The sequence below is a fragment of the Haliaeetus leucocephalus genome, unplaced genomic scaffold, assembly GCF_000737465.1.
Source record: "Haliaeetus leucocephalus isolate CR32 unplaced genomic scaffold, Haliaeetus_leucocephalus-4.0 Scaffold0, whole genome shotgun sequence".
In the NCBI taxonomy this organism is placed as follows: Eukaryota; Metazoa; Chordata; class Aves; order Accipitriformes; family Accipitridae; genus Haliaeetus; species Haliaeetus leucocephalus.
The window spans coordinates 2,122,725-2,146,086 of NW_010972436.1; the positions used below are offsets into that span (position 1 = coordinate 2,122,725).

Consider the following 23,362-nt stretch of genomic DNA (forward strand, 5'->3'; position numbering starts at 1 on the left):
GGGGGCAGTAGGGGCGGGGGTCCGCGGCCGGGAGCTTGGGGGGGAACGAGGAGAAGTTCAGCGCCGTTCCCCGGGGGTGGCTGCTTTTTGTTACCTGCCCGGAAAAATAACAGCCCGGGTAAGGCTGTCTTCGCGTAGTGTTTTGCCTGTAGGGGGTGGGGGTGTAAGGGACATTTTTTTTTTTTTTTTTTTGGGCGCCCCCCCCCCCCCCATGTTTTCCTGTTGTGGCTATTTCTTCCTCAGATGTAGTCCAAATGCTCTGTACGTGGGGTTTCTTCCCCCACCCCCATCTTATTTGCTGCTCTCCTTTTTGTAAGTGTGAAAGGGTCTGGAGGGGCTTGATGTTTTGCATTTCAATCAAAATGTAATTTTTCTCTTTTTCCTTGCCATTTTTAAGCCGGTTCAGATGATTGTTCTGCCAGCCTTTTCCTTTATTCCCTTCGCATGCACACACACTCACAAAAAAAAAAAAAAAGCTGTGTAAAGCCTTTATGGGCAAAGCAGCCCCTGCTCCCCACACTTCCACTGAAAGCCGGAGCGGTGCTGGGCTCAGCAGCCTCCATTATGGAGCCATGGGTTTGGTTTTGCTTGGCCTTTGCTAGCCGGGGCATCTTTGCAGTCCCGACCATCTCAGGTGGGACCGAGGTGGCCCTCCTTCCCGCGCCCCCACCCCGAGATGGTCCCTGCATCTTGGGTCGCCATCGGTGCTGGAACAGCGGTGAAATCAAACTCTGTCGTGTGTTTATATAATGGCCTTTGTGCCTGTACGTGGGTATTTTATATTATATAAAAGGGGATTGGTGCAAAATGGTGTGTGTGTGGAAGCAGCGCTGGCGGCTGGATAGTATTTTTTTTTTTGAGGCTGTGTAGTATATTGTAGGTGTCTGTGTAATGTTGGATATTCACGTATGCAAACGCTCATGCAGAGCACACACTCGCTTTGAGGTTGTATGTGTGTTAATCCCTTATGGAAAACTAAATGGTTTAACTAAATGATTGCCCTGCAGCCCCTGGGATCGCTGCCTTGGCTGGAGAGCACAGGAAGGGTGGCAGGGCAGGGGAGCATAAGCCTGCTGGGGGGCGGGAGGGAGGGATGGCTTTTTAAATTGTACACGTATAAATAATATAGAGAGAGTAATATAAATTTCATATATAATAATACAAATTTTATATGTAAAATTTTCTTTCTTTTTGTGATAGTAGACCTGAAGATCAGATGACAAGGGCAGAAGCTGTAGGTGTTGGGGGTACGTGTGTGAAGTAGAAGCAAATGCAGTAGATGTTTGAACTCCTGGAGCACTTGTTGGGGGGGTGGGATGTGTGTGTCCTGCCCCATTACCATGAATCCAGGCTGTTGCTCTCTGGCTATCCTCCACCCAGGTTTTCTAAGCACACTTGTGTGTGTGTGTTGGGGGGGAGATAAGGCAAAATGACAGCTGTGCGAGACCATGATTTTTCACTCCATTATCCTGCTTCCCGCTTCCACCCCCTCACCCCGGAGCATTTTTTAGATTCCCCTTTGGAGCCTGTTGCTTAATCAGCTAGAAGGGCTGCTGCCTTGTTGTGCGAGAAACCCTTCTTAACCTGGCTCCTGCCTGTCCCAGGAGGGTGGGACCAAATTTAGGCTTGGGACTGTGGCGTTGCAGAGCAATAACTGCTGTGCCCTGGTGCAGAGGGGACCCTGCCGGGACCTATTGCCCGGCCTCTGCAGCTTCCTCGGCTGTGCTTGCCCTGGCTGGGAGTTTGACTCGAGTGGAAGTGCTCAGGGTTCGCAGGCCTGGGCAAACATGGCCATTAAGGAAGGAGGTTTGAGAGCTGTCTTCCTGACAGTGGTGTGACGGGTTCCCGGGGACACAGACCTTTGATCGTTTATCGGAGTAGGAGTGTAAGCAAGTCAGATGTATGTTAATGTGGTTATACAGAACAGCAGGCAGCGGATAAAAATCATGTCTGTTTGCTGCGCCCTCACCCAGGTACACCTGCCTCCTGGTTCAGTTCCCAAGGCTCTGCCTACATTCCTTGTAGTAAGAAAGTCAGAAATAGCCACGGGGTTTTGTAGACTTCAGACACACAGAAACCCACATGCATAAGTAAATACTAGGTGAGGGGACTCCACCTCTAAGTGTTTTGTGTGTGGTTTCTGGTGACTGGAGCTCTGCTTTCAGGGTTCACAATGTCCCCTGAATGCCTTGATAGGATTATTTCCCTGTACGTCTCTGCAGCCCGTCCATTCCTCTTTCTGTAATCCCATCTCCTGGGGCAGGAGAAGCAGCTCTGGGTTTATACTATGCCCAGAATCCTGTAGCTGGGATTATTTTTTTTGTGTGCTTGTGTCTCACAAGGCCATTCCTCCTTTCTTTCCTTCAGTGATGCTTCCTTCCCACCGAGCTCCAGCAAGGGAAAGTTCCTCTCACCTACTTGTGAAAACATGAATCATTCCTCACCTTTCCTGTCCCCAACAGGCTCTGTGTCTGCATTTTGTAAGCTAATAATGTGGCATTGCATAAATTAGGAGTGTGGCAAATCCCTCTAAAAGGAGACGCATTGGCTGTCTTGGGAAGAGCCGCGGTTCCTAGAATAAGTTGGTGGCCACAGAAGGAGCAAGGGAGAGGGAGCTGTTAATGGGGGAACTGCTGGAACAGTGTTTGGCTGAGGCGTTTGCAGCAGAAGTTGAGGTTGGCAGGAGAGCAAACTCTGTGGCCATAGTCCTTCCACCTAGTTGGTTTTCTGTGGAAGGGGAGTAGGCTAAGCCTGGGCATGTTGATGCGGTATAGCAGGTCAAAGGGTTAGCTAATCACCTCAGGTAAAGGGATGAGGAAAGGCCTGAGCTGCTAAAAACAAACAGCCGGCACCCCGAGGTAGGCAACAGAGGCAGAGAGGCTCAGGTAGACCAAAGGAGGCTGCGATCCCATCAGCAGAAATGGAAATAAGCAAGTGGCGTTCCTAGTCAGTGCGTACCTCGCAGAGTTCAGTTCAGCGATGTCTCCTCCCTGTCCTCTCTGCTGGCCCCTGCCTAGGGGTTATGGGAGTTGCTTGCTCCTGGCGGTCTGTCTGTCTGTCGCAGCCCTCAGGTCCTGTGCTTTGCTGCCACCGAGGTGCTGGTCTAGGGCTGGGCCAGAGAGCACTCCTTCTCATAGGGTTTATTATGCCTGTCCCTTCTGGTGCCTCACGTGGTTACCGCTGTCCAGGTGCCAGGTCCTGTGGGTTACAAGGAGCAGTACCATCTCTCTTCATGGTAGTGTGAAGTGACTACCCACTGAAACCTTTTTGGGAGGGCTTTCCTGTCCCGTCCCCCTCCCCCCCCCCAGTCTCTGAACAAAATGGTGGGGAAGAGATTCAATCCTTCTACATTCCCATAATGGGAACATGGAAAACATGCTTGAAAGGGTCATGTTCCTGCAGCATTTCTATCTCACACTGTCCCTGGACATCCAGGAGACAGGAGAGGGGATAGAAGCCATGTGGAAAGTGAAGTATTTTAAGATTAAAAACTGTACCCAGCCTCTGGGTGAAGTGGGGAGGACTCTTCTGTAGTCTTACATGATTCACTTCCTGTTTCTGCTCTGACGCTGTGCTTTCTGTGCTGCTTTTCTCAGCACGACTGAACCATGGAGCTTCGAGTGGGGAACAAATACCGGCTGGGCAGAAAGATTGGCAGCGGTTCGTTTGGAGACATTTACCTAGGTGAGTGTGAATCTCTGTCCTTCCACCTGCAAGGTTGTGTTTTCTCAATTGTGTCATTGTTTTCGGCTTGTTTTTCTTGCCTGTTGATATTTGTGGGCACCATGTAAGGTTGGAGGTGGTGGAGAGAAAAAGAGCTTCAAGGAATACTGCTAGTTGTTGCCAGTCTTCTGGTGGCAAAGAAAGTGGGATGAGCTCAGCTTTGCCTCGCAGATATTGGAGACACAGTGGTGTTTGGTCAGACTGATTTAGATTTGGACTGTTCAGAGCATATTTGTCATACGCCCTACTCCAGCTCTCTTGCCTCCTTTTCTTGAGCTTGGGTGTGTGTGGGTATAAACTCTACAAAGAGTGGGTGGTGGAAAGGGAGGAGATGGCTGTTCCCTCAGGGTAGTTTTGGGAAGATTGGTAGTGGAAGAGGTGGTCCAGCACCTGTGAGAGGTCTGAGACCAGGAGGTGTAACACAGGTCAAAGAGGCTGGCCTGGTTAAAGTCCTGGGGCTCAGGTCTGTTAGATCTGTAAGGGGATTTAGAGTTAATGTCTGGAATGACCTGAGCTGGGAGCTCAATGAACAGAGCCCATGAGATGCTGGGTTTCCTATTACCACGGCAGGTCACTTGGGGAGAAGCTCTTCCAAGTCAGCACACTGATGTGTAGATACATTCCCTGATGCCTTGCCTGCTGATGTTTTTATTGGCTCAAAGCATGTGGGGCAAGAGTGGCGAGACTACCCACTAGCCTGATCAATCCTTCCATGAGAGTTGGCGTGGCTTTACCTGTCATCTAGTTCTCACCACTACCTGTTCAGCTGTAGTCCTGCAGGCCAGCAGAACAATTGCCCTCTCCCTTTCTGGGGTCTGCACCCTTTGGGTACTTACAGATGGTTGTCATGTACTCCTTGACTGTTAATTTGCTCAGTTGTGTTGCATTTTGCTTCAAGTACATCCACCACTCCTCACTCTTGCTGCTCCTTCAGTTTTTCCCGGTTTGTCCATCTGCTGAGCAGCTTGGAGCCTACACAGCATTTGAGGTATGGCATTTCCAGTGTCTGGTAGTGAAGGGCTACCCTTGAGTGATCTGTAATGTGATGCCTCTGCATAGACTGCTTTGGGTCTCCTTGGCTTCCCCCATCACCAACACTGTATTGGATTGCAGAATTGGCCTTAGCACACTGTCAGCTGTATTGTGGGTTGATCTCTTCTAGGTTCTGCAACATCTTCCCATCCCTCCCATGTTCCTTTCATTGAATACCTCTAGTTCAGGTTACTTTTTCCTGTGTTGGTAAATCACCTTCTGTTTTCTACCTCTGGCTTTTATCTCCAGTTCCCTCTTGCTTTATTATTCTCTCTTGATTGGTGTTGGCAGCCTCTCTTGATTAAGTATCCTGTGGGAATCATCAGTAACAGGCTTTGTTGCCACCTTTATCCAGAGCATGAGCAAAGATGATAAATAATGGATCTGGGATCCCAATTCCACCATGTGCTGCCTTTACTGCAGCCTGCTCCTGTATGCCACTCCTCTGTGGCCCGCCAGCCAGTTAGTGTCTCAGGTGACAGTGCTTTTAATTCCCAGGTGCTAGGGATTGAGGGGTGGTAGCCCAGACACAGCATTTTCCACCTATGCTAGGGCCTGAAGCCTTCCAGACCCTCTCTAGGACAGTATAAATTGTCAGGATCTTGCAAAACATCTGGGGTACGCATGGAGAAAGAAGGGAGGTACTGAATGGAAAGGCCTGATACTTTATTCCTCTGCACCACGTAACAGGTTGTCCACCTGTGCAAAGGGGGCATGGAAAACAGGCTCTGGTGAAGGGGTTGTGCCCGCCTTGCCTGTAACCAAACAACATGAGGGGCAGAGGAAGCCCCGGTGCCTTGGTGTGGTGAGCACAGTGGGATGCCTCCGACTGCCGACTTCAACCAAGTTACTTGAGCGCAGTATCAAAGCCCTTGTGATGTTCATTGAGGTGCAAGCCCAGTGTATTTTGAAGCAGTGATAGCGAGACTTCTTGGAGCCTGGGTGACTCCCCAGCCTGGAGGGATCGGGCATGTAGTCTCTGATGGTGCGTCTGGAGGACGCTTGTGCTTACGCTATCCTCTCACGGTCTGCTCTGCAGACAGAGGGACTCATTCACGAGGACTTCTCTCCTGCACCAGATTCACCTCACAGTTCTCTCTCTTGATAATGGTGTGGAGACGGAGCAGGGACAGACAAGCCTTGTCTGTCTCTGAAGGCGAGCATGGGCTGTACAGTTTATCCCCAGCTTGTCTCTTTCAGGACGTTAGTACCTTCGCCTGCTCTGTAACCAGTGGGTACTGTGTGCTCTGCTCTTTGGGATTTGGTTTTGGGTTTTCCTGTCAGAAGGAAATTTGAATTTCTACATGGGCAGACACAAAGGATGGACTCCTGTTAATCCTGCGCTGGGGCTTAAAGCACAATGCCTTGCTTCCATGCCCTGCCTTGGGAGATAGATGTGCTAGGGGGGATACTTTCCCCACATTGGTGTGGGAGGGTGGGAAATGAGATCAGGCCGCCCGTGGGCCTTGGCTAGCCCATCTGCCTCTAGAAATGCTCACTCAGGAGAGCAAAACCCAGTCTGCAGAGGAATTGCCGAGACCTTTGGGCCGTTGGGAGGAGAGGCGCTTTGTCAGAGGTGTCGGCCAAGAGGCAGGGCAGGGTTGCTGGACACGGTAGGGATGGTTGGGGCCGGGATGCGCTGGAAGGGGACTTTGGCAGTGGAGAGGAGCTGGGGACGGTGGGGCAGACAAAGCATGCTGGGACCAGTGCTGGCTGGGGACAGTTCCTGGTGGCAGGCTCCTCCCTTGCTGGGAGGGGAGTGCCTTCCCTTTGTTTCCTGGCCTGTTAACTCTCTCTCGCCCTATCTGACTTCTTCCATCTGTTCCTAGCCCTCCATTCTTCCCGCGCCAAGCTGGCGAGAGGGGAGCGGGCAGTGGGGAGAGCGGGGGGGACGTGCCTGTTGGCTTGCCCAATGTGCAGGGAGGGCGGCGTTTATTGTATCAGACACACAGCAAGGCTTCCACTCTGAAAAGATCCTGTTTAGCCGGTGACATCTTCTGTCCCCGGGGCCCTGTTTCAAACAGCTCGTGATGAATGAGTTGAATTTGTGCAGCCCCCACAGCGGAGCGAGACTGGGGGTGGATGTTAGGAATTATCCCCAATCCTACATACGTCTCTCGAGTGGCTGAGGCTAGGCAGGCTCTGCTGCGTTTGTCTGAAATGTGGTGCTTTCCAGTCTGGAGAGGGAGCGGAGAACTGTTGCTTTTGTATTTGTATCTTTAAAAAAGATGGTGGTTAAAGTGTGGAACAAAGGATCAGAGAGACTCCCGCCCTTGAATTCCCTCCTTGCTTGTGGTGGTCTCAGTCTGGGTAGATCTCTAGCCAAAAAATGGTAGAGGGAGCAAGCTGAAGACACATGAGGGTTTGGGGAGGGGGTGAGCCTAAAGTGTTCAATTGGTGACCCCCTCAGCAAAGAATAGCTCCTCATTAGGTCTGATTGGTCCTACTTTTGCTGTTCTAGGCCACAGGTTGTTTCTTCTTTTTCTGAGACTAACACCTGTGTTTGGGCTATGAAGAGTGTGGGGCTGAAGGCCATGTTGATCATTTGAATGGCATATTCACATTTTGCAGAATCTAAGTTTTTTTGGTGCTTACCCCTCCTTTCCCTTTTCCTGCTTTACATGCTCACAGATAACGCTCCCCACCTGCAGACAGCCTAGTAGATGGATGCATCATCATCTTCCTAAAGACACGGGGTAATGTGGAGCTGAGAACTCATTCATCTTTCCACTGTTCAACTTTGGGGAGCAGGGTTCATTCGAAATGCTAATGCTACTGCTGCCAAAAGTCAGCAAGACTTATCATTGCATGTGTGTCAGCAGATGGACTAGGAGGGGGAAAAATTCCCCCAGGGAACGGACAAGGAGGAACGTCTTCACAAAGGCAAGGGAAAAAAAGAAGCAAAGGGAGTGCTCTTATCTGTTTGGATGTCCTGGGTGTTTCCATGCTGAATGAGGGCCAGTGACTGAACACTAATTTAAAAGGTAGATACTAGTCCAGGGCCATGTTCTTACTGTGATCTGAGCCCCTTTTCATGCTTTTTTTTCCTCCTTGCGCTCCCGATACTTGTAAGAAGGGTCCTGTGGTGCAGTGAAGGGAATGTACAGACTTGCTTTGCTGGCCAGCAGTTTTTAAGTGGAAAATGTCAGCATCTTTCCAAAAGTTACCATTGGACAAATGGCTCTAGCTCTCAGAATGGCTTTCTCCCTTTTCCTTCTTGTGGCTCTTGAGTAAAAACCCTTATTAAATTCATCCCATTGCTCCTCCTTCCCCTCCCTCAGAGCACCCTAAATAATTCCTCTCCCTCCTTAGTGTTTACAGCCTTCAAATATTTGCAGACTGTTGTCATGTCCTATTCTTCCTCCCCACCCTTCTTAGTTGTATCTCTTGTCTATGTTACATATTTAGCTCTTTTAATCTTTCTTAGTAAATCAATCCCCCTAGGCCCCAATTGTTTTTGTTACTCTCTTACAAATTCCTTGCAGCTAGTCTGTCTCGACCCAGCGCTGTACTATCTAGATGACGTGTTTTTGCTAGCAGGCAGCTTTTGGCTAACTTTGTGTACAAGACAGAACTCTTCAACAGGAGATGGATCCCCTTAGGATCCAGGGGTAGAAGGGATCCAGTTGTGTGAACATTTCCTTTTTCTCTTTGGTCCCTGGCTCTGGGGGCAGTGTGTGAAAGAGGATGGATGGACTGATGTATCTGCAGCTGTCTTTGTGGACTCTGAAAGTCTAATCACAGGAATCAGGAGGCACGGATTAACCAGACCTACCAAAACTAGCTATGGGATATCTACAAAACATCACCTTTGACTCCAGCTCATGTTTGGCATGCATGTTCTGGAGTAGTTTATTTTATGACAGTGTTCATAAGCTGCTCATGATCAGAGCTGCTGTCTGATTTGTGTTTGAGTGCAACTTCTAATAGTTCCGGCTATGAGGAAGGGCTTGTCTGTGTTTGTGTGAGGCAGGCATGGGAGGAGGGGAGAGAGAGGCAAGTCCTGAGTGTCATTCCTGTGACCTGTGTACAGATCTTAATTCTTTCCATTTTAGGATGATGTGAAACATCTGGAATCCTCTCAGCTAGTACGGGAGTAAGACCAGCCTGTTCCTCCGTTGACAGTGCACTTTGGGACCAGAGCGCTGGCTTTCGTGGCTGGCAGCTCAGTTCTTTTCAGAAAGAAGCAAGTGGGCTGGTGGTTTTGTGTCATTGCAAACCATCTAGCAATACCTTCAACAAAGGCGTCTGAGTAGCTTAATTCAGTGCTGGATTCAGTTTATTTCTTCACGCTTCTAATTTAGGATATAGCAAATGTTTCTGTGTTGGCAAAAGATAAAGGTATTATTAAAGCCCTCAGGAGAGTGAGAAGCTGGAGATTTGGGAATTGGACTGTATTGAGCAGGTCAGGGCTGTGGAGAAACCAGAGGCAGCTGGGAATGTTAGCAATGTCTCCTCCTGAACTAAGTGGCTCTGTTGAAACAACGTACCCAGTAATTTTGCTTGGGAAGAGGTACTCCGTATCACTGCCTGGGGGGCTGGCTGGGGTTCAGGGGCTAGGTATATGATCAGGGACAGCTAAAACTTCCACTCAGTTTAGGTGCTGCTGATACATACAGATTGACCTCCCAAAGTCTGGTGCTTTTTGAGATAATGAGGCAGTTAACATGTTGTAGGACTGTTGTTCTAGCCTGGCTGCAGGATCAGAGCTGGTTTCCTATTCATGTGCCTTCCTCTGGGCTTGCCTTTGCAAATGGCAGTGCTGGAAACTGTGTACGAAGTTGAAGTGGCTGAATCTTACTTCTTTCATAGAGAATAAATTTCAGGGCAAATCTTAAGGTTTTGGCATCTGTATGGGCCTTGTTAAAAGCGTTTAGCTTCAGTGGAAGCTTGCGCAATCTTCATTTCGCCCTCATTTCTATGCAGGAGCCAATATTGCGACTGGTGAAGAGGTGGCCATCAAACTGGAATGTGTCAAAACCAAGCATCCCCAGCTCCACATTGAAAGCAAGTTCTACAAGATGATGCAGGGAGGAGGTGAGATGGGGAGGAAAGGATGGGGCTGGGGGAGTGGTTGAAGAAGGAGATTGTTCTGGAGGGCCTTAGAAAGGAAATGATTTGGTGTTACATATGATGTTCTCAGCAGGGGAGCTGCAGTTTTCCTCTGTTCAGTGGGCTTAATCTTTCTCTTTCCCCAGTGGGTATCCCCTCCATTAAGTGGTGTGGAGCAGAGGGGGACTATAATGTGATGGTGATGGAGCTCTTGGGGCCCAGCCTGGAAGATCTCTTCAACTTCTGTTCCCGCAAATTTAGTCTCAAGACAGTTCTGCTCCTGGCAGACCAGATGGTGAGTTTCCTCTGAAGCATTTGTGCCTACTCTCCTTTTCCATGCCTTTCTCCCCCCACCCCCTATCCCCTTTGCTCAAGAACTGCTGTATCCCAGGCTTTTTTCATTTAGCAGCAAGTGGCTGCCAGGTTTCTATTTCTTGATGAAGCTGGGGGCCTGGAACCTAGGCACTGCTGTCTTTTCTTGATCTCCATCCCTCCTTCCTTCCCCTGCTGCTCACCCTGTATTGGTGTTGCGTGCATAGATGCTTTTGCCTGTGTGATGAATGACTGGCATCGCTACTGTCGTGGTTTAATCCCAGCCAGCAGCTAAGCACCATCCAGCTGCTCGCTCACTGCCCCCCCCCAACCAGTGGGATGGGGGACAGAATCAGGAAAAAGATGTAAAACTTGTGGGTTGAGATAAGAAGTACTTAATAGAGCAGAAAGGAAGAAACTAATAATGATAATAATAACAATAATAAAATGACAATAATAAAAGTGGAATATACAAAACAAGTGATGCAAAATGCAATTGTTCACTGCTCGCTGACTGATGCCCAGTTAGTTCCTGAGCAGCAATGCCCCATCAGGCCAACTCTCCCCAGTTTATACACTAGACATGACATCCCATGGTATGGAATACCCCTTTGGCCAGTTTGGGTCAGCTGTCCTGGCTGTGTCCCCTCCCAACTTCTTGTGCCCCTCCAGCCTTCTTGCTGGCTGGGCATCAGAAGCTGAAGAATCCTTGACTTGGTCTAAACACTACTTGGCAACAACTGAAAACATCAGTGTGTTATCAACATTATTCTCACACTAAATCCAAAACATAACACCATACCAGCTACTAGAAAGAAAGTTAACTCTATCCCAGCTAAAACCAGGACAGCTACTTATCAAATCATTAAGTTTGGAAAAGACCTCTAAAATCATCTAGTCCAACTGTCAACCCAACACCACCATGCCCACTAAACCATGTCTTGAAGTGCCAAGTCTATGTGTTTTTTGAACACCTGCAGGGATGGTGACTCCACCACTTCCCTGGGCAGCCTGTTCCAATGCCTGACAACCCTTTCAATAAAGAATTTTTTTCTAATATCCAGTCTAAACCTCCCCTACGCAACGGCCTGTGCCCTGGGTTTAAGGCCCTTAGCTGTTCTGGACCCTCTCCTTTCCCAGCCTGGCTAAGTTTGAAGGTTGGCTGGTGTCAATACTGAAGCTCAAAGTTTTAGTCCATGTGAACTTGCTTCCCATCCTTCCTTGTGGTGCTAATGGTGACCTCCCAAGATGGAGGACTGGGCTGGTGTGCAGGGTTGAATTCCATCTCCATTCTTCATCTCCAGATCCTTCTGCCTCCAGAGGGTGTCTTTTTCCTTGGCTGTCATCTCTGATATTCTCTGCAAAATGTCCCTTTCCCTGCTCTGACAGGCCTTTGTCCTGGACAGGGTACTTCTTTTAACAGGTGCAGTTATGATAAGTTACCTTCTTGCTTGTCTCACTTTTTATTTATTTATTCATCCCCTCCAGATCAGCCGTATTGAGTACATTCATTCCAAGAACTTCATCCACCGGGATGTGAAGCCAGACAACTTCCTTATGGGCCTCGGCAAAAAAGGCAACCTAGTATACATCATTGATTTTGGTTTGGCCAAGAAGTACCGAGACGCCCGGACCCACCAGCACATCCCCTACCGGGAAAACAAGAATCTGACTGGCACAGCCCGTTATGCCTCTATCAACACCCACCTGGGAATCGGTGAGCCTGCCGTTGGTCTTTGGTGGGGCTTTCCAGGGGAGGTGGTGTGTCCCCAGGAAGAGGGGATTGGGTTCTGTGCCTGGCTCCGCTGCTGACTTATGTTGAGATGGTGGGTAAATAACTTAACTGTTATGCCTGTGTTACCTCGCCTGCCTTTTGAGGCACTCTGAGCTCCTCGACAGTCCACCGGTATGTGTTTGTGCGCTGCTTAGTACACTGGGGCCTTATTTCAGCAGCAAGGCTGTGACCTCCCTGACTTTACTACTACTGACTCTGCCTTGCACAATTTTTGCAGGCTGATTAGATATATAAACGAGATGTTCGCAGGCCCTGAGCCTTTAGGGATATGTGCAATTGAAACCTTTGTGTTGACTCCTGAGTGCCTTCATCAGTGATTATTCTGTAGCTGTCAGAGCTGGAGGGTACAGGCCCACTGCAATATGGGGATACTCCTGTTACCCACCGCTGAGGACAGGGACAGCCATGTGCGGGAAATGTACAAGAAGCTGAGGGGAGGCTTCCTACTGCCTGGACATCTGGGTTTTGTGATAGAGGATTGGCTGTTATGGGCCTTCAGAATATGCATGTGTCTGTGAACCACACTGCCCTGTTCACGACTGAGGGAGATTGAGGCAGCTTTAGGGAGGTAGGGCTCTGCCCTTAGTGTCTGTGGCTGGTACTGTGGGGATAAAACTGGGCTGGGACAGAGTGATGAGAGTTCAGCAAGGTCTTACACTGGTGATGGCCATCATCTCAGGTTTTGTAAAAACCTTGTGCAGGTTAGTACCCCCTGTACTTAGACCTCCTGAAGTCACCCAAACTCTTATCCTGGGAATGAACCCCTGATGCACAATACCTGGTTGCTGTGAGGAACAGAGGTGAAAACCTCTTGCAGTTTTCTCTTCCATTTCCTGACCAGATACTTCTCTCCAGTGTGACCTTTTTCCCCTGCTTGGGCTAAACTTTGGCCCCAGTGCAATAGTTTCTTAGTTACTGTAGGGTCTGTTCTGAGCAGGCTGACTCGATTCTGCTATTGGTTGGCAAATCCGAAGAGCAGAAACACTGAAGCTGTCCTGCCTGCAGACCCAGGAAAGTAGCTCCTGTGGTCACAGCTCAGTTTGTATCTCTGGGAGACCTTATTCTGAAATGTATAAGCTGGGAATTTGAAAATCAGAGCAAGGAACTCAAACCTTTTAAACTAACAGCTTCCATAGGATTTTGTGTCCTTGTTCTTCCTTGGGAAACCTTCCCATTCTCCCCTCTTGCAGATGGTTTCTCAGTAATCTGGAGTCAAGATTTGACCTGCAGAAAATGAAGCAGTTTCCCACTGTCTTCCTTGCTTAATACTGTATAATGGTAGAAGGAAAATGCTTTATTTGTATCGAAATGGGGAGTTTTGTGTGTTGAGAGTGGGCTGTGATCTCCTGACCTCTTCCATGTAGTAAAAATAGTTCTTGTAGAGCTTTCCGAGTTGGTCTTCTGTATTTTGGCCTGACCTGCTTATATATAACTGACTCTCCATTGAATTCTTAGTCAAGACTTCCACAGCCATGGTAACTGCCACAAGGAGACATGCACAAAATAATTCTCACTACTATGTCTGTCGATTCTTTTGTGTGTGCCTGCTCTGTCTGAACTGATCACGAGAGGCTAAATGTCTGGATGTGGGGTTGGTTGGGTTTTTTTTGAAGGACTTTATTATTCATCCCACCCCAACTTAGCCCTTTACTACTGGTGCTTGGCTTGTGTATCAGGATGAACAAACAATGTCTGAACACTAATCCAAGGGCAAATTGCTTATGCCATCGGTCTGAGCACAGCCGTCGCTCTCTTCATGTCCTTTGCTTTGGGAAAGTCTGGGTGTGAGTTACTCTGCAAAACAGGTCTGGGGTGTATTATCTCCATGTTGCAGATAGTTCCCCTGAATGGCATAAAGGTTACACGACCTGCCTGGAGAAAAGGGGATAGGGGTGTCAGGGCTGCAGCTGGAGTTCCTATTTCTCAAGACCTTGCTACAGGGTGTATGACAGACATATTTCTGAGTTAGCAGCATTGCCGTGGGAACCGTCACTCTGAATTTTATGACTTTTCAGAGACTAAAATCTCTTAACGTTACATTAATGCGGTTTAGGGAGGGAGAAGGAATCAGGTGCTGGGGTACTCATGTGATGGGAATAGCAAATGAATAAATGCCTTTATTTGAATGTGCAAGCTAAGGGTTGGGCATTCCAATGTCTGGAGGAAACACATTCTTTTCCCAGTGACCGGGTGAAAAAGTAGGAGGCGAGATTGGGGACGATTTCCACAGCTGGAGACTTGCTGTTGGGGGAGTCATTGGACTGTGCAGGCTTTGGTTCACGCATTCCAGTCAATTTTCACATGCTCTGGGGATGAGAGTCCCTTGCACCCTCTGGAGCTTGTGAAGTCTGAAATAGATGCCCAGGGGTGCCCAGGAGACAGTCTTGGAAGAAGCCTGGTGGGCTCTGTCTGGGTAACAGGAGGCTGGGCGTGGGGGGCAGTTCCTCCCCAAACATGTGTCCTAGATGGTATCAGTGTAGGCTGTGCACAGCATAAAGTTCTTCTGCTCATCCTGCCCTCTGTCACCCATTCCAGATTATTGTGTGTTTTTAAAGGCTGTTGCCATGCAGCGGGGATAGAAGGGGGAAGTGTAGTCCCAGCACATGCAAAATCAGATCTGAGTATGTAGTCAGGAAAATGTTGCTTGGTTAAGAGTGCTTCTAGCTGGCGTGGCCCCAGTGAACAGAGCTGATTTCTAGGGAGTCCTGCATGGGAACAGCATCGCTTTGGATAGGATCAGCGTCGGGGGGGGGAAGCACTGTCCTTGGGGACCAGGAGGCACTTTACTCTGCAAAGAAACAAGTTTTGTCACGAACCTTACATCCAAGGCAACCAGTCCTCAGTCTCCTGTCTTTGCCCAAGCATGTCTTCCCCAGGTAACTCACCGTCCTGCTACTCACCCCTGACTCAGCTCCTTCTGAGGACCCTGCTTTGGGAAGGGAGGTGAGGGTGTGGGCTGGCTGGGAGCCTCCCTGGGAGTGGGGGGGAACTGGCACCAGGTTGCTTTGCAGAGTGGGTTGGGTTTGAGAGGTCATGCTGGGTTGAGTGGGAAGGCAATCTTGTGTTTGTGTTGGAAGGGGTTTTGTGAGTGAGGGAGGAAAGGATGAGTGCCTTGTAAAAGTAGCAGTCCCCCATCTATTGTAGGAGAGCTGAGAAGCTGCAATAAAATGGAGAGAGGAAGTGTGATGTGGTGTCACAGGTCATGACTGCAATCCTGCTTCTGGACTGACTTGCTCTGGGCACGCATTTGCGTCACTTGTGTTTCTCTTTCTCAGACTGTAAAGTGAGATCTTTTGCCTGCGTCCCAGGCACGCTGTGAGAGTTAGTCGACAATTGTCAAGCTTCTAAAAGTGGAAAGTAGTGATGTTTAAATAATGTTTCTCTGGAGTGTAGAGGTGAACTTTTTTTCCCTAACTAATTAATTACTCCACTTTTGCTGTCTAATGTTATTTAGTATCCTGTGGCTGTTGGTATATGGGGCCAGGCAGAGAAAAAAAAAAGTATTTGGAGATAGCTTGGGGACGTGTAATAGTAACTGAAGATGAAACAAAGAAACCGGGTGTAGGAACTATTGTTCTTCACCATCACCCAAGGTTTAATTCTGGATCTTGTAGTTAGGGTTACAGGTGAAAGACAGCTACAATGTTTTGAGGTAGCTTGACAACTGTGACCCATCATATAGGTGCTTCAGGCTCCTCATGGATTTGAATCTCACTGAAATTGTTTAAGTGGGTTACAATGACCACATGTACCTGAGAAATGATACTTCAGGGATACAACACAATCAGGCATTTATCATTCAGCATTTTAATAATTGGGTGTCCTGCTTTACAGTTATTTTTCCTCTATCGTATTGCTGAGTTAAGGCATAGTTAAGGTGTGTTTGCGTGCATGTAACTGATACTAGTGAGCTGCCCGGTTTGGTTTTGTGACCCCTCTCCTTGCCTTCAGTAAGGACATGTAGTGTCTCCCACTGACTTCAGTCTCCCTAACCTCAAGTGTCTCATTCTGGCCTTCCCCAAATCACTAGGACTGTGCCTAGACATACGTTTGCAGAATGTCTCCTGTTGTTCTGGATGGAGTCGGTGGCTGTGCTCAAAGCTCCTGTGCTCCACACAAATGGAGATGTGTGGTCCAGCCTACCTTAAGCAGCGTGGAGTTCAAGCAAGATTTAGGAGGCAAGATCCAATTTATTTCTAAAAGGCTGATTTGTCTGTTCAGTAGGTTTCTCTGGTTCCTGTCCTGCCTTTCCCTACTCCTCTGAGGGGCACCCCTATGCTCCAGACAGGGAACCCACAGTTACAGGCTTTAAACCTACAGCATGGATAAGTTGAGGGCTGGCAAATTGCAGGATTGAGGTTGCCTTCGTCACCTGTGCTTTCAGGCCCTGGATGTGCGTTCTGACTCCCATTTCCACAGGCCTTCTGTCTCAGGATGTAGGTCATTATGAAATATTGTTTAGTTTTATTTATTTGGTATGCATGGTGTGTAATTGCAGCCCTCTGAAAGTACACGTATCCTAGCCTTAGGCTAAATGCAAAACCGTGGGTTTCTTTTCCCTTCTCCCTTCATAGCATCTAAGCATCTCCCAGCCAATCATGTAGTTATCTTTGGCAGCAGCCTGATAAGACTAGGAAGTATTAGCCCCTTTAAAGTGGGCAACATGAGGCAGTAAGTTAGTGAGGTCAAAAAATGCTGTTATTTCTGCATGTCTAAATAAGACACTTTGGGGATCTGCATGTCTGCTTTCTCCTCTACTCCTGTCTTGGAACATGGCGTTTTTATGGCATTTCATATGCTTTGAATTAAAGGCTTTTTCCTCTCAGTTATGGAGTGATGACAACCCCCCTTTCTTCTGCAACCACTGTGCTTCCCCCCCCCCCAATATTTTTTATTTGCCAGCCCTCCTAGTCCTCAAAACACTTAGGAGGTTATGAGAGGCATGCAGGAGAAGAAAGGCCCATGGTGACCCACAGCTTGTGTCGGTATATCTGGACATCTAGATCTGTGACCTGCTACAGCTACTCCTTTGTCAGGGATCAGGTCAGCTAGCAGAGTAAGGGGTAGCTGTAATAATCTACTGGCCTTTGGATGGGGTAGGTGGTAGCATGTAACTGACATTGAGAATTAACCCACAGACCAATACATAATCTGGAGCATCTTGGACATGGCACTGAATCCAGCAAAATGTGCTGTAGTAGTAAATGAATGTAATAGATGAATCTCTTTAGTCTTTCTTCTACCCCTGTGCTTTCTCTCAAGCCATAATTTTGCCTCTGTTATCTGTGTAAGTTGTTGTTCTCCTCAAGATGTAAAGTACTTTCTTCATAGTGTTTATTTTATCTGGGAGGGGAGCAGGGGCAAAAGCTTCTTGGCAAAATTTATAGATTAATTTATAAACATGTTGGAGGAGCTGGGAGGAGTTTCACAAGTTAACTAGTCAATGTTTTCAGTTGCTGAGATTCTGCATCAACTCTGTCTTGAGCTAACTTGCAGCGTAAAATGGTTTGGTCATTCCAGAGGACAAATTCAATGTGGAATGTTTTTGTTTGGGAAACAAAATTTTTTTGTTTAATAAATATGCATTTAAAAGTGGACCCTTACAGTGGGGTGTTAAGGGCAACCTTTGCTCTGAGTGGAGTTAGTAGTGATGCCGGTTACACAGTCATTTCCCCATTTGGAAGGGAATCTTTTGTTCAAAATATACCTCTGTATTTGTGCCTTTCCTCCACAGCTTGAAAAATGCCACCAATCCAGAAAGATATTTGCAAAGTATTGCGTTAGGCTTCTCTAAAATACCAACAAAGTCATTTACCACAAGAAGGGGTCGCTAGTTCCTCATTTCTGCCCTGTGTAAAGAATATCAGCAGGTTAATTAGAAGATGTGCTTGAAGGGGTTGTGTCGGGCTTACCTCTGTTAGCTTTGTCTTTTGGTGACTACCTCTGCTATGACTAATCCCCAGGGTGAAGTATCATTCTGGGTGGAGAAGCGTAGGTGCCCTTCCTCTGGGACTGGGAAGAGCAAAGTAGGCAGTGTCACTGCAGCACTTCTTGAGCTGTTGAATTCTTGTGTGAATTAAGGCTTGTCCAGGTGAGGAGGTAGTCAGAGTAATTATTCATTTATGAAGTGGGTTGGGCTGTATGGGGAGAGGAGTACTTTAACTCTTGTGGCATGAGCATCCCCACAGGAATTTGTACTGGAATGTCTTCTACAAGTTTGTCTATCCATAGAAATCTACCAAAGAAGAGAGAGGGTTTTTTTCTTCTGTTCCGTGTTCACCTCCAAAGCTGTGTGATTGCCAAAGCAGTTTTGCTTGCTGCTCACTGCTTGCCCCTTTGTAACTTCTTCCCACAGAACAAAGTCGCCGTGATGACCTGGAGAGCCTGGGCTATGTGCTCATGTATTTCAACCTGGGCTCGCTGCCCTGGCAGGGCCTCAAGGCTGCCACCAAGCGCCAAAAGTACGAGAGGATCAGTGAGAAAAAGATGTCGACACCCATTGAAGTGCTCTGCAAAGGGTACCCTTGTAAGTGCTCTCATCTTGATGGCTCTATTGTCTGGTGCGTGGCTTGCTCTCCTGCTGAAACCCCATGGAGTCTTGAGTCTTGAAGGGCAATGCCCAGTACCCCCAAACCAGGACGTGCTGCTGACATCAGTGATGAGAAGAATAAGAGACCAGTGGTGATACAATTCGGGTTCAAAAGTGGGAAACATAGATGCTTTTGTGGACAGTCAAGCCTTGCGTTAGTAAGGAGGTAGGGGTGCTGAGAGGGATCTTTAGGACCTCAGACGCAGTCTGCAAGAGGGATGGGTAGTGAGGTGAGAAGGCGTGCTGATGATCCTGAGTTATTCTGGGTAATGAGGATGAGGGCTGAGCGTGATGAGTTCCAGAAATAACCAGACAATGAAGAGGCAAATGCAGTTCTTTGCAGGTAAACGTGGAGTAATGTATGTGAGGGGAGAGCAGAAGGCTTGGTCCTCATGTCACCTGCAGAATAGTAGGCTCTGAGCTGACCAGTGCCACTCACCAATGAGCTATTGCAGTTATAATAGGTGGTTCTGTGAAAGCATCAACTTTGCGCTTAGGGGCTGCTGAGGAAAGCGAATCAGGTGTTAGGAATTACTAGGAAAGAAAAGAAGCCCAAACAGTGTATGTAAACCCATGGCCCACTCGCACCTTGCATGCACTGTGCAACTCTGGTCCATCCCACTGTTTCAGAAAGGATGCGGTAGAAGGGGAAGAAGGTCCAGGAAAGGCCAAAAGGGTGATCAGAGGTGAGGTGATTTCTCTACAAGCAAGGAGTTTGCTGGAACCTGGAAAAGAGGTGATTGGAGAGAGATGGTAAAAGTCTACACTCTCACTATGCCTCCAGAAGTTTGGATGGGAGCTGATTATTTGGTGGCCCCCATTCTTGTATTGGAAGAGAAACAAAGCTGGTTCCTGCTAGCTTCAAAACAAAATGATGTGGTTCTTCACACAGCCAGTAGTAGACCTGTGGAACTCCTTCCCAGAAGATGTTGTGGATACTTAAAGCTTACAGGAGTTCAAGGAGAGATTGGACAGCTATGTGGAAGAGAGGCACTGAGGGTTACTAAATAATTAGAAACCACATACAGATCAGGAAGTTCCCTGAGCTGAAAGTCGGTGGAAGTGTCAGATGTGCTTGCCCCAGTCTTTCTCCTCTGTAGCGGTCAACTTCTGGCCACTGCTTAAGACAGGCTACAGAACTAGGAGGACCTCTGGTCTGAGCTGAGTTTCCCAAAGCTCACCTCCACCTATTCTTTAGGCCTGCATTCTTACTCTCCTTCAGCAGGCTCTGTGACTTGCTACCTCTTGCTTGGAGAAGCAGCCAGAAAAAGAGATGTGTGAACATTTCCTGTGGTAAAAATAGGGATGGGGTCTTTTCGGTGGCCAAACCATTGCAACCAGCAGGCTCCGTTTCATTACACCGCTCTGTGTTTGTGCCATCCTGGTCCAGCACACCACTGCTGAAAGGCTGCAGTGGCTCTGCAGTGGGACCAGGGGGGTTGGATGGTGTTCAACAACCAGATGTTCTCTGCTCCCTCCAGCTGAGTTCTCAACATACCTCAACTTCTGCCGCTCACTGAGGTTTGATGATAAACCTGACTACTCATACCTGCGGCAGCTCTTCCGCAACCTCTTCCACCGCCAAGGCTTCTCCTATGACTACGTCTTTGACTGGAACATGCTTAAATTTGTGAGTGTGTGGTGAAAGGGCTGGAGGGGCAGGGGTTGATTTGTATCATGGAGGTGGGGGAGGAAAGCTGGAAACTGCCTGCCATTTGTATTTACCACTGGTGAGCGACTTGAGAAAGGGGACCGGGTGGAGTGAAAAGAAGCAGAGTTGTTGTTGGTGCTAACTGGGGGGTATAGCTACTGTTGTATTAGTGAGTGTGTCTGATGGAGCATGTGTGTCAATAGATCTATAGCTATAGGTAGGTAGCGATAATTTTTCGGGAGAGAACTATATTTGGAGATGGGACACAGACGTGGATTGCAATAACAACCGTAGTACCATATGCTTTCTTCCATGTTTCCTCATGGAAGAGAATGAGGCCCTCTCTGGGTGGAGTGGAAGATGGTTGGGGGAGAATGTGTTTTGGGGATGAAGCTCTGCTTTCTTGGTGTGATGGAGCACTGTGTGTTTTCTGTCTGGGGCTGCTGCTGTCTCTCCTGCCTGACAGCGGTGCGCGGCATGGGGGTTTCTCTCCTCCTCAGGGAGCGGCCCGAAACCCTGAGGATATGGATCGGGAGCGGCGAGAGCATGAGCGAGAAGAGAGGATGGGGCAACTCCGGGGGTCAGCCACGCGAGCGCTGCCCCCCGGCCCGCCTGCTGGAGCCACTGCCAACCGTCTTCGTAATGTCACCGAGCCCATGGCCTCCACCCCTACCTCCCGAATCCAACAGTCCGGTGAGTGGGGTGGGAGAGTTGGTGGGGAAGTGCCACCCCGTTGTCTGCTGGAAACCAAAACTATTGACTGATATTCTTGTCTCGCGTTTCTCTGCCCCAATAGGAAACACGTCCCCCAGAGCCATCTCAAGAGTGGACAGGGAGCGGAAGGTCAGCATGAGGTTACACCGAGGAGCTCCTGCCAACGTCTCCTCATCTGACCTCACAGGGCGGCAAGAAGTGTCACGGATTTCAGCATCACAGGTGAGTCCCTGCTGCGAAGTTTGTGGCCTTGGCCTGGATGTCCCAGAAGGACTACAGGCCCCACAGCGGTTTTCACCTGATCTGCTGGAGCTGACATGAGCCTCAAGCGTCTAGTGTGGTGAGGGGAGCGGTACCAAGTTACGCCTTAGCTCTTCAGTTACGTATTTTCTGGAGGCCATGCTCAGTACTGTCGTCTTAGCTCTGCTTTGCTTGGAATAAGCCTTCACCTGGTTGCCTTCCAGACCTCAGTGGTTTGGACAAGTGGAACAGTAAACTCTTGGGAGGGAGGATGTCCTGAGAGAAACGTACATGCAGCCTCCCTGTTTTGGTGTCCTTCGTGCCTTTTTCTTTCTCTCCATCCCTTACCTACTCTTCCTTTTCTCTTGTAGACAAGTGTGCCATTTGATCACCTTGGGAAGTGAGGAGCAATTGCCACTGGACCAGTGTTTGCTTAGGTGAGCCTGTCCTTGTGCCTGGGATCCCTCGAGGAGGGAATTGCTGGCGTTAGGTATTAGGTTAAGGCTTTGTTGCTGTGGGGGGATTGGTACATTTCCTTTCCCTTTGCCTTACTTTGAGATGTTTTTTGGCTTCAGAGGGAAGAGTAAGATTGGCTGCCAAAACCTTGAGGGGATGGATTATCTTGGGTGTGAAGGTAGCTTCCATTTCTCTAGGAGGGTAGGGAGGGTGGAGAAGGTGCTGGGTTGGGGAGCCATTTCTTTAGATCCTAATGAATGCTTTTCTGGCATAAGTGTTGGGGAGGAGGGTGCTGAGCACGTAATCAAGTGTGCAAGACTTTGCACAGCTAGTGAGTGCCGCTTGTAGAGGAAACGACAGTAGCCAGACAAGGTAACTCTGAGGGGTGGGAGGAGTGTAGAAGAAAGGGCTGATTTGATTTGTTACACTCCAGTTGGCATTGGAAGTGCTGTGAAGAGCCTTTTCTCCTAAAGTCTCTTCCCTTTTTCTCTCTTTTTAATTCTCTTTCTAGTGTCTTCACTGTATTTTTCTTTTAAAAAACAAAAAACCCAAAAACAAACAAAAAACTAAAAAAGACAAAAAAACAACAAAAAAAACCCCGACAGAATTTCTTTTTGCCAACGACGAGGAGTCGAGCTGTGCCCCTGCGCTGGCGTGAGCCGTTTGAGAGGGCCGCCTGCGTCCCCCAGCGCGAGCGCCTCCGAGAAGCTTGACGACGCGGGAGCCGTGCGGGAACACCTCCGCTGCCCCCCCAGCCCTACCCTGGCCCTACCACTGCCCACACTGGCTACCCCCAGTTCCCTCTCCTGACTCTCTGCTCCTGGTTTTGGTTTGTCTCTTTTTCTTTTCTTTTTTTTTCCCCCTTCTTCTTGGATATCTTTTCCTGCTTTGTTTTTTTGTTTTTTTTTTTTTAATTATTATTTTAAAATCATATGGTTTCTAGCCATATAAATTTTAACTTTGCTCTCTTTTTTTTCTGAGGGCAGGGGATGGGGGTGGGTGGGGGTTTTTTGGGTTTTTTTTGGTTTTGTTTTGTTTTGTTTGTTTTGTTTTTTTTTCAGGAGCTGTGTGGGCCAGGAGGGAATCGGATTCCAGCCACACTTGATGGTAGAAGTCTGATTTTTATTACTACAACAGAATTTATTTTCTCAAGCATTAAATGAATTTTAAGCTGTGAGGGGAATTGTGGCAACAGCCTAATCATTGACTTGGGCTTCCTTTCCTTGGGTGGCTTCTCTGCGTTTTTTTTCCGGCTGTCGGGAGAAGTGCCAGACTTCCCTGATCCGAGTGGTCCTCACGTGCCAAGGGATCTCTATGGAGAGGCACCTGGTCCCATGGAGGATGGGAAGGCTGGAGCTGAAATACAGGGAGAAATACACTTCCCATCCCTGCAGCGGGGTCTTTTTTTCGTCTGGCTGTGCGTGTTTTTCTATTTTTATTTTTTTTTTTTAATTAAAACTTGTTTTAATTCCTGCGGAGAGAGTGTGGGACTTGAGGAGAAGAGAGGGGCGCACAGAAACTGGAGTTTGGTGTTCTTTCAGAGCGATGGCTCTTGCTCTCTCCTTCCCTCATGCAACCCCAAGTAAGATCCACAGTACATGCACAATCCCTTCCTGCCCTCTCCCACCTGTCTCCCCCCCTTTCCCCCCCACTTTAGTTGTTTTTAAATATAATTTAGGAATACTCAAGCTGCTTTGTGGCACTTGGGGCTTTGAAACACAATGATCACCACTGCGACCTACGGCCTGTAGCAGACACACTGTCACTGTAGTGTGGAGCCGATGGGTTGTTGGCGGGG

General features: G+C 48.4%; 1 protein-coding gene across 1 annotated transcript in view; it reads left to right on the top strand.

Annotated features, from left to right (window-relative positions):
* CSNK1E (casein kinase 1, epsilon) overlaps window positions 1-22,138 on the top strand; it is a 22,878-nt gene extending 740 nt beyond the window's left edge. The window contains exons 2-11 of the mRNA XM_010567600.1: window positions 3,597-3,684; window positions 9,682-9,792; window positions 9,954-10,102; window positions 11,608-11,836; window positions 18,270-18,440; window positions 19,985-20,133; window positions 20,655-20,847; window positions 20,951-21,090; window positions 21,480-21,545; window positions 22,076-22,138. Of these exons, the coding sequence (XP_010565902.1) occupies window positions 3,609-3,684; window positions 9,682-9,792; window positions 9,954-10,102; window positions 11,608-11,836; window positions 18,270-18,440; window positions 19,985-20,133; window positions 20,655-20,847; window positions 20,951-21,090; window positions 21,480-21,512 (1,251 nt within the window). The 5' untranslated portion in view covers window positions 3,597-3,608 and the 3' untranslated portion in view covers window positions 21,513-21,545; window positions 22,076-22,138. The remainder of the gene's footprint in view (window positions 1-3,596; window positions 3,685-9,681; window positions 9,793-9,953; window positions 10,103-11,607; window positions 11,837-18,269; window positions 18,441-19,984; window positions 20,134-20,654; window positions 20,848-20,950; window positions 21,091-21,479; window positions 21,546-22,075) is intronic.
* The last annotated feature ends 1,224 nt before the right edge of the window (window positions 22,139-23,362 follow it).